We start from the raw sequence: 10,292 nt of genomic DNA on the forward strand, positions 1-10,292 counted from the left end.
CTCCCCCCTTTCTTTCTCGTTCTTCAAAGCAAGAGGAGATGGATGACGTTCTTACCCCATGGAACTGTCTTCCTGAGTCTGTTGGACCCGAGCTCTTCCCTCCAGGTACTCACGTCTACTGCAGAAGACCACCACCTCATGGTCTCTCTCATTCCCACTACCGAGCATCAGTACACACATCGATACCCTGTTCTCACCATTCTCCTTGAGTTCCCTTCCGACCCACCCTCGGGTGCTGTGGATGATCCATCGGTTGTTGTCCCATTGCTCTCCTTTGACACCATTTTGTCCGTCATCCCGTTCTCCCTGTCGTTCTGCTCTTCGATCCACGAGTCTATCAACCTGTATAGTGCATATCTAAATACTCCCTTCCCACTAAAGATGATCCCTTGGCCCAGATTCTCGATCGTTGGACTTCTCAATCCCCCCTGTTGTTCCACCATCCAATAAATCTTGAGAACTGAATTACGAAACACACCACACAGGCTTTCTTTTGGAGAAAAAAACTCTATTTCACAAAGTTGGGCAAAGGCAAAGCATTTCATGAAAACAGGTAACAGGTGATAAGACAGGTAGGGGTGAGAATTCACATCGCAAATGTCGATGATCGAAAAGTGCTCTGTGGAGGGTTTCCAGGACGACAGTTTGTACATCTTGTGTCTAAAAAGGTCTTGTACATCCTCCACCTCAAGATCATCGCAAAAACACCAACAACAAAAAAACCCAATGAAACAGTTAACAATCGAACTGCAGAACAACCACTAAAAACTGTCCACAGTATCGATGAAAGACGAAGAAGAAAAGGTCTTCCGTAGGCCCAAAGGTGTATAACGAAGAAGGTAAACAATTCGAACATTTCACATTAATTTTCAAAACGTCAACACTTAAGGCTTTCCGTGTAATATCCCAGGAAGGCCAAAGAATATCCCAGTGTTTCCAAGTGTTGTGACCAAGTCTCGGATCAGAGTTGTTGGTCGGTTTTTGTGGTTGAACAGACGAGACATGCAAGCTTGGTTCGTTTCACTCTCCTGCTGTGATGTCGTCCGGCTCAACGATGATGAGCATTCTGATAAGAAAACAGAATTGGGGAGGGGGTAGTGACGTCATAATGATTACAATTATTAAAATAATTCCACAAACACGAAAACGTCACAATTTGTGTGACAAACATCAATGGTTGTGTGACAAAGAGACACGGGTGAAAACATGACCTGCTTCAGTGACGGAGATTAATATAGTTTAGTTATTTCTTCAATTGAACGTTGTAGAATAAGTGTGAAGTCATTAAATGTTACTAGACGTGCGTCGCTTTCATGTTATGGACGAGCAAAGGTACCTGACATTGCTAGGCAACGCCGGGTACCTCCTCACACCCCATCCCCTCCATCATCCAAACCCCTCCCCGTGCCTCCTCGCACCTCTTCCCTGTGACAACTGGTGGCTCGTGTGTTTGTAAGTCATGAATTGTGAGAAAATGACTGTTTAAACCCCCTAGTGAGATGTATCGTGGTTTAAAATAAATAAATAAGTGAACCTTGGGGACTCAGAGGAGTAGCGTCACAGACAAACGAACAATCGTCTCATTCACTTTCATATAGAAGACAAGCAGAGCCTCCCCGTCGCTTCGCTGACGGACCAATTAGTCATCCTGCTTGCCAAAAATTGCTATATTTCCCTCACACGATATCCCAGCTCTCTCTGGTTATTATTCCCCCCCTCTCTTTGACAGGCCCCTCCATTTTTGGCGGGAAGGAGAAGGAAAGGAAGACAAATTTACCCATGCATCAAGTGCTGTAACCCCTCCCCTCACCACCCTCTCCTCAATGCCCCCTCCCCCTTTGCACCCCGTTTGTTCTGACGTCCCTTTGAAAAACCAAGCAGCTTGTAGAGCACTCACCAAAGTGGCTTAAGCACTCAAGCAAAAACTCCATTGAAACAGTTGATAAAGAACAGCAGGCTTGGTAAGTGATTAGCGATCGCCAATCGGTCATCTTAAACACCGTGCACCCAGAGACGCCCGGAATGTCAAACAAAAGTCTGAATTGGACAAATGAACATTTTTATCAGTCAGGACTGCTGCCGAGGTCAATCAAGAGGTTTAAATTTTGAAATTTGGCTTAGTTTAAGAGATTCTCGAGGTTATGACATGTGCGGAAATGAAATAAAGTTACTAACTCTGGCGTCTCCGGGCGTTTATAAGCATTGCAACGTGTCCAGCGATTCGTAGGCAAGATGACCAGGCATTTGAGAAGATGAGTGAAGATAAGAATATTTTTTTTAATCATTGAGAAACCGTTGTGGCCTGTTCCAAGTCAAGGCATTGTTGAGCAGGCCAAAAAACATGGCGAATTAAGATCCAAGCAAGGGAGAGCATGGTGGAGGTGTTTAAATTAACCCAAACACCCAGTTTTCACTCATTCACTCCCTTGGAGGTCCCTAAGTACGCATGCAAAGTTTCAGGCTGCTCGGTTTCATGGTTTTGGAGTTATGGAGGAGACACACTGACACACTGACATTTATTATTTTAGAAAGACATGTCCAACCTATCCTAATGTTTGTTTCTGAAACCGTTATCCCTTTTGACCTATTTGTTTGGTGTTTTATCCTTCGGAATCGATCATTTTTGTTCTTGTCCAGTGTCTGCGATGCCTGGACGTGGCAGGTTTGGCACGACAATGGAAGGGCTAATTACAGTGCTTTCACAAAGGATTCACACCCCTCGACTTTTGTCACATTTTGTTGTGTCACAGCCTGAATTAAAAAAAATAAAAATTGTCACCAATCGACACAAAATACCCCAGAATGACAAAGACAAAACCTCACCTGGATCAGGAGCAACAGTCACTCAAACCCCCCCGCAGACCTCCTTCGACCCTCAATTTTTTGATTTCCTGAACAAACTTTGGTACATCACGGGTGATGAAGGTTGTGGTCAAGTTTAATCGAAGTCACGTGTGTGGGATGTTGAAGGCCACGTGGGACGTTTGTGCAATTTATTTTCGTGGGCCTTCCAGGCGAGGCCGTTGGCCAAGAGGAATGGTCGTTTGGCCATTCCGTACACTGTGTATTTTTCAGTAATAGGGCTTCGAGAGCTGTTTGTTTGAGGAGAAAAAGAACGAGTCAAGAAAAATGGAATGTCCAAACCTGGATGATTTTGCCGTTATGATCAAGGTGTCCGAGATCTAGTTCATGCTCTCCGACATTGGCTGCAGGAGAGGAATGTGATCTGATGGGGATCAATGGGATGAGAGTGGCGAGGAGGACAAATTGGTTCGGGATGATGTTGAGGACAAACGAGGGAGGAAAGAGAAAGCAAAACATGGTTTGAGAAGAGAACGATTGAATGAACGAGAGATTTGTAAGAATTGTATTTCATAATCCAACATGGAGTGGTGGATGTATCCAACATACATGTATCCATACATTGGATGTAGCACAAGATGTATCCACCGCACGTGCATCACATTATAAATTACCTTGAACTTGATGGGTACATGTCAGCTTCGACTCCACCTTGGTGATCTCATCGAGGTGAACGAGTGACATGGTGGATGAGGAAGGCTTTTCACCCCCGACTCCCAAACGGTGGTTTCATCCCCGACGACTTCCTGAATTTGTAATTGGTTCAGTGTTCTGGTGATAACTCACCGACTCTACGCGGAAGACTGTCAAATGGTTAACGTCCACCAATGACCAATGCCATCAGGCGGGCCCTCCGGTTATGGTCCGTCTGAGGGACGGCGGTAAACATCGATACCTCGTCCTACGTGAGAAAGACCAGGATGGTGGTTTACAAATGGGTCAGGATTTGAACCAGGGCAAGACAGCTCAGTGCAAGTTGGCAAAACCCTAATGGATGACAGGTGATGTGATGATAAGGTTTCTGGCACAAAGTTTCTCCAATAAATAAGAACTACCCACAGCCAACAAGGTCTTTCTCCATTTCTCAATATGGAGCACCACTCTCCCCTACGGGCTGGCACTCCAGCATCACATCTATCTCTCTCTCTCTCTCTCTCTCTCTCTCTCTCTCTCTCTCTCTCTCTCTCTCTCTCTCTCTCTCTCTGTCTCTATCTCTCTCTCCCTTTCTCTATCTTTATCTCTCTCTCTCTCTCTCCCTTTCTCTCTGTCTCTATCTTTCTCTTTCTGTCTCTATCTTTCTATTTCTGTCTCTCTATCTTTTTCTTTGTTTCCCTCTTTCTCTCTCTCTCTCTCTCTCTCTCTCTCTCTCTCTCTCTCTCTCTCTCTCTCTCTCTCTCTCTCTCTCTCTCTGTCTCTCCCTCCTGGTTAAACTTCTACAATCCAGGCGACAATTGTACAATGTCAGTGATAGGCTGACAGCACCACCTCAGCTTCTCCACTTCTTGTTTCTCTTGTCTATGAAACCACCTTCTGATGGCAGATACATCTCTTTCTCCCCCCTGCAGGACTTCGAGCAGGCCGTGCACCACCATCTTGCATCTCCTCATCCTGAGCCGTAATCTTCTAGTTCATCACCTCGCTCTTCCATGAGTCTTCATCTTGTATTTTTTAAAAAAAAACCCTTTCCTCATTATCCTCCTAAATACTCAACCCAATGCCCACCTCTACTCCTTTCTGCCCCACTTTTCTCACCTGTGGAACTCCCTTCCTGAATCAGTTGTCTCGACCTATTCCCTCCAGCATTTCAAGTCCGTTCCTCATCTTCCCCTCAAGCTGTCTGCCATTTCCACAACTGAGTCAAACGAAACCCAGTGAGACCCATCCACTCCATTTTCCCTTCCTTGTGCCATGGATCATCCGTTCGTTGTCCTCCCACCATGTCCCCCATTCTGTCTGCCCATCTATCCACAAACTCGATACCTGGGCAAAAGTTAAGCATATAAAACGTCATACCTGCATGTGCCATTTGAACATCCTCCACGTGCACCACTCGATGATGATGACCGCTTTCTCTATTTTCGTGTGAAGGAGTGTTCCCAATCGCATTCAACTCCACCATCGTTTCATTGGGATCATCATTGTCTTCATTTTTCTGTGAAGGAATGGTCCTCTTAGTCCAGCCTCGTGAGCCCAAAACCACGCACCTTTTGAGACAGGTGTCACGCTTACATCATAATGTGCACAATTCATACCCCCACCCTCCCCCCGCCCTTCCCAACTTGCCCCCTTCCACAGAACGAGGTAGGCCACTCCACTGACAGCAAAGTGAAGCTCAGGTATCATCAGGGAGTTCAGGTATAAGGACATCATGGGGAAGAAACAAATAATTTTGGCCACGGAGCACATGTTGTTTCTTTAGAGAAATCGTTTTCTAAGTCAAGTCCTCGGGCCCAGTCATGAGGGCATCAAACCTCGCCGGTTGACGGTTCAGTCGTTTCTCGTGGGAATGATGGGAGACCTATCTCAAGCATCACGAGAGACCGATGCGTTGCTATTGCTGAAAGGATGAGCCGCACTGAATGTTGGAGAGAAACGTCGATGAAGAAAAAGGTCATTCGGCCCATCCTGCCTGCGCTACATTCCCAAAGCCAACTTTTGACCATGATGACGGACGCGCCGAACGACGTTGGAGTCATGAAGAGAGCCAAAAGTTATGATCATGGTTCGGGGTTTTTGTTTGAATGCGTCACCGAAAAGCTTTCCCAACGTCGGGTCCAAACCTTTCCACTCCCAGAGAAATATACACCATGTTCCCAATGAGATGCAAACAAATCCTTACGAACAGCGCCCATATGACAAGAGCAGCTGCGATGATGCTGAGGATGGGGACGAGAAAGGTGATCAGGGCGATAATCAGAAGTAGTTCTGCAAGAAAAGAAAATGAATAAACACAAATCAGCTCTTCATGATGATGGACATTTACATTTTGTGTACCGAAGGTATTGATGAAAAAGAACTGTCACCACAATGTCACCTTCACAATGTGGAACAGCAAGGATCGAAGGGGTTAAAAGGGATTTCACTGGAAAGTTTCAAATCAGTTCAAAATACAGAAACCCCCCCCCCTGAAATTAACAAGATGAACACCTTGAATGACCCCGACGTTGAATGAAAGCCGATTACCAAATGAGGTTGATCCTTGTTCTGCTCGGATTTAACGAAAATGATCGGCGTGAAGACTTTAGCTCCACCAGAAGGTCCCAAAAGGGAAAACAGGAATCGAATAGAACTTAAGACAGCCTCGTGAGGAGGCATGGATGGCGATGGAAGCCTGCGATGATCAGATGCGATGATCCTCCCCCTCGGTGCAACGCATTCCACGCAGACCGAGGATACGAAACATTCAAATTTCACAAATCTTGATGCGACCCGAGTGTGAATCAACCTGGGTGACTGCGAAAGGTGAAAACAGAATTTAAATTGAACTTGAAATAAAAATAAATAAAAAAACAATTTGAAAACCCCTCCTATTTACAGAGATAAACGTCGGGGTAACAAAAACACAAATCAACACAACTCTCTTGAGAATGTTAACGGGTTTCCTCCCGGGTGGGGTGACAATCAGGGTTGATAATAATCGTTGTGTGACGTCACAGGCAGGCCCTCACTTTTCAGAATCGAGGTGGCAATTCCAGGCAGAGAGCCCACACCTGTCGAATTGGAACCCGTGGTGTTGTCCGGGATGATTGAGATCCTCTCGATGGGGCCGATTAAAGTTGTTGGTGTTGTCGTTGATACTTTTTTGATTCTTGTCCAATTCCTGTTGTCCGTAGTCTGCCCAGCACAGAGTGTCACTGCACAACAGGTGCACACAGGTTGTCTGCACGAGCACACCGTCGCTCGAGACACAAATCAAACAAACTTTATACTTTATACAGCGGAGAGTAATAAGTTCTACAGTCGAGTCTCTCTGTAATGAACAAGGAAGGATTCACACCCCTCGACTGTTGTCCCATTTTGTTGTGTTTCAGCCTGAATTTAAAATGGATTAAATTGAGATTATTTTTTCGTCACCGAATCTGCACAAAATTCCCCAAAATGACAAAGAGAAAACATGTTTTGAGAAATTTTTACAAGTTCATTAAACGGAGGACCACCTGTCGGAACGCTCACCTGGATCACGAGCAAGTCACTCAAACCCCCCGCAGACCTCCTCGGACCCTGAATTATTTGACGTCGTGAACAAACTTTGGTCCATCACGGGTGATAAACCCATTTTGGGGGGGGGGGGGTTCGAACCCCGGCCCACCCGTAGACCCCTTAATGAGTGCTGATTTTGACGCTATCCTAACCTAACCCTAACCCTATCCCCAACAACCACACCGTCAACTGTGGGACCTCATCCAGAAAGGTGTGCGTCTCTCTAAATCATGTCCAATCGATTTAATTGGCCACAGGTGGACTCCAATCAAGTTGTGGAGACATCTCAAGGATGAACAAAGGAAGTTGTATTACACCTGAGCTCAATTTGGAGCGTCGTAACAAAGGGGGTTGAATACTTACTGACTCGAGACATTTCAGATTTTTACTTTTAATTAATTTGTAGACATTTCTAAGACATGTTTTCACTTTGACTTGATGGGGTATTTCGTGGAGATCGGTGACAAAGACATTTAAATTTAATCCATTTTAAGTTCAGGTCGTAACAACAAAATGTGACAACAGTCGAGGGGTGAGAATCCTTCCTGAAGGCTCTGAATGTTCAGAGGACGAGTCGTTGTTTGAATGAGTTCGTAGACCAGGACTATCCACTCCCCCCCCCACCAGCCCGACCCTCCAAATAAATAAATAAAAACCGAATAAATAAATAAACATGTCCTCGAGCGTTCAGACCGCGCAGGTGAAACAAACCTCCGTGGTATATCTCACCTGCGCCTGTTTCACCTGCATTTTCAATTTGGTCCGAGTAGTGTTCGTTGAACCGGTCACAAGAGTAAATTATTTCTTCAGGGAGCCGGTGATAGCTCACCTGCTCTTGGCGAAAGACACCGTGGGGTCTTTTACGTCCACCGACTCACGTTAGCAGAATGGACAGCCGGCTAAACATGCGTCCGAAGCACGATGATGCAACACCCCGCTCACGAATCACCAATCGGACGGTTTACAGGTGAATCGGGAATCGAGCACCGACTGGAGAGCTCCAAGGTGAGCGCGCTTCCGCTGTACCACCCTGTCGGACACCTGTCGGACACCTGTCGGACACCTGTCGGACGGTAAATTATAACAGGAAATAAAACTTACCTGTGAGCAGCAGAAACAGCAGCATTCCCATGTTCACAGGGCAGGTGAACCTCCCCCAACACCACCGGGAAACAAGGACTGCGGTCGATACTCGGAGAAAGTCCGATCACGATCCGGGACTTCACTTATCACGGGATCATCCAGCTCCTGGAGGAGGAAAACCACATCTCTGTATCAACCACATCACGTGGTATCTGTATCAACCACACCACGTGATCTCTGTATCAACCACATCACGTGGTATCTGTAATAACCAGACAACGTGATCTCTGCAACAACCACACCACGTGATCTCTGTATCAACCACACCACGTGATCTCTGTAATAACCAGACAACGTGATCTCTGCAACAACCACAGCACGTGGTATCTGACGTGATCTCTGTATCAACCACACCACGTGATCTCTGTATCAACCACACCACGTGATCTCTGTATCAACCACACCACGTGATCTCTGTATCAACCACATCACGTGGTATCTGTAATAACCAGACAACGTGATCTCTGCAACAACCACACCACGTGATCTCTGTATCAACCACACCACGTGATCTCTGTAATAACCAGACAACGTGATCTCTGCAACAACCACACCACGTGATCTCTGTAACCACCACACCACGTGATCTCTGTATCAACCACACCACGTGTTTTGTTTCAATCCCGAACATGTTCCCTCATCCCCGTATTCCCAATGTGGAGCGATGACCCCAATGGTGTTTATCTCATCCTTACAGGACACATGAACCACCACGAGACCCCATGTTACACGAGTTCATCTCCCATCCCGAACTCGGCGGCCATATTGGTTTTACGTCACGATTTCACTTCAATTTAATTGTAACGACATACGACACGTGACCTCTTTGTCTCCTTTTACTGTTTGTCCACCATTTGTAATCAAATCTAACAACATGAGGGAAGTAGGGACATCAGGAATGGAGGAATGGAGGAATCACTCACCGCTGGGTGAAGAGAATCTCGAGGTCGAGGGGCGGAGCTTCTCGTTGGGAGTGCGTGACGTCATCGCGCGCATGCGCAGTTCGATTCCCGCCCCGAGTCCGGCACATGGAGCTCGCGAGCCTGTTTCCTCACAATTATATAAATATCGAGCACGGACACAGAACCACAGGTTGGTAACCATAGCAACGGCTTTGATGAACCGAATCTCCTCGTATTGAAAGATAACTCTAATGATTAATTATTATCATCCGTTGGACTGAGTCCGAACCTCGTGCGTGCGTGCGTCCGTGTGTCCGCAACCATATCTCGGACATGTGTGGAACCATGAGTGGTTGGGTGTGTGACAAGGACGAAATGATTCGGTTTTGGTGATGATCCGGATCAGGAGACTCGAATTATCTATTTATGTTTAACTGAGAGGATTGAAGGACATCATGGACGATTGGGTGAAGTTCCTTGTGAGAGAATTCCTCGATCCTCTTTCCCTCTCACTGATATTCCTTCATCTTGTCCTCCCTCCCTCCCTCCTCTCACCCTCCCGTTCTCCGTCGCGGATTGATATCAGGACGGGAGGGCGTGGCCAGCGCGAACGAGTGAGTGAGACGGCACGAGTTGTGTAAAAGGGCGTGGCCAGCGCTGGTCACGTGGGCCAATGAGAGCGGAGGTGCACATTGGGAACGGAGCCGTGAGGTGAGGGTCGTGTCGTGTTCAACGAAGGGTCCACGAGAGACACGGACCATGGAACGGGCACGTTCAGTCCATCGGCCTCGTTCACACCTCCTGGGACATCCCGGTGAAGATGCAGGATGCTGAGAGGGCTCGTTACGGTCAGACTTGTCCCAAACGGATGTCTCTGTTCCTGTCGCCATGTTCTCCCCTCTCCACCTTCCCCAGTCAGATTAAACCGATAAAATTATCGATTGTTTAGACCTGGTGTTAATATATTACAGGCTCGATGGGTGAAATGTTCCCCTGTATCAAAGATCCCTTGTGTGAGGGTGACGAGACGCTGTAACCGCCATTTTGTATTTCCCTCCTCGGTTCCTCGTTTCTCTTTAGACCGTTTTCCCCTTCGTGTGGTGTTTAAATAACGAGTCTCGGTGAATCACGTTTGGTTAGTCTTGGTGATCCTGAACATAACCAAATGTTACACCGTTATCCAAT

General features: G+C 46.7%; 1 protein-coding gene and 1 long non-coding RNA gene across 6 annotated transcripts in view; one reads left to right on the forward strand and one right to left on the reverse strand.

Annotated features, from left to right (window-relative positions):
* Positions 1 to 511: 511 nt before the first annotated feature.
* LOC147008399 (uncharacterized) lies at positions 512 to 9,277 on the reverse strand. 5 transcript variants are annotated; one of them, XM_085865057.1, is made up of 7 exons: positions 9,129 to 9,275; positions 8,164 to 8,310; positions 6,531 to 6,716; positions 5,702 to 5,787; positions 4,876 to 5,014; positions 3,145 to 3,226; positions 512 to 1,066 (listed from the first exon to the last, which is right to left on the reverse strand). In XM_085865057.1, the coding sequence occupies exons 2-6, from the start codon at positions 8,192 to 8,194 to the stop codon at positions 3,183 to 3,185; spliced, it is 486 nt and encodes a 161-aa protein (XP_085721183.1). In that variant the 5' UTR covers positions 8,195 to 8,310; positions 9,129 to 9,275; the 3' UTR covers positions 512 to 1,066; positions 3,145 to 3,182. The 5 variants fall into 5 exon arrangements, 2 of the variants coding, with proteins under 2 accessions (XP_085721183.1, XP_085721182.1); XR_015053421.1 differs by lacking the exons at positions 8,164 to 8,310; positions 9,129 to 9,275 and adding an exon at positions 6,046 to 6,315 and having other exon boundaries at positions 6,531 to 7,785; XM_085865056.1 differs by lacking the exon at positions 3,145 to 3,226 and having other exon boundaries at positions 9,129 to 9,276.
* A 419-nt stretch (positions 9,278 to 9,696) lies between these two features.
* Positions 9,697 to 10,292, forward strand: part of LOC147008400 (uncharacterized) — a 46,095-nt gene continuing 45,499 nt past the window's right edge. The window contains exon 1 of the long non-coding RNA XR_015053444.1: positions 9,697 to 10,021. This is a non-coding gene — a long non-coding RNA (uncharacterized LOC147008400). The remainder of the gene's footprint in view (positions 10,022 to 10,292) is intronic.

This window comes from Eptatretus burgeri, chromosome 19, assembly GCF_056783735.1.
Source record: "Eptatretus burgeri isolate ZD-2024b chromosome 19, Ebu_testis_v1, whole genome shotgun sequence".
NCBI lineage: Eukaryota > Metazoa > Chordata > Myxini > Myxiniformes > Myxinidae > Eptatretus > Eptatretus burgeri.

Coding starts and splice junctions, on each gene's coding strand:
- LOC147008399 (XM_085865056.1), bottom strand. CDS start 8,194: ATGGGAATGCTGCTGTTTCTGCTGCTCACAG. Junction 5,015..5,701: donor TTGTCATATGGGCGCTGTTC/GTAAGGATTTGT, acceptor ATTCCTTCACAG/AAAAATGAAGACAATGATGA. Junction 1,067..4,875: donor TGTTCAAATGGCACATGCAG/GTATGACGTTTT, acceptor TTTTCTTATCAG/AATGCTCATCATCGTTGAGC.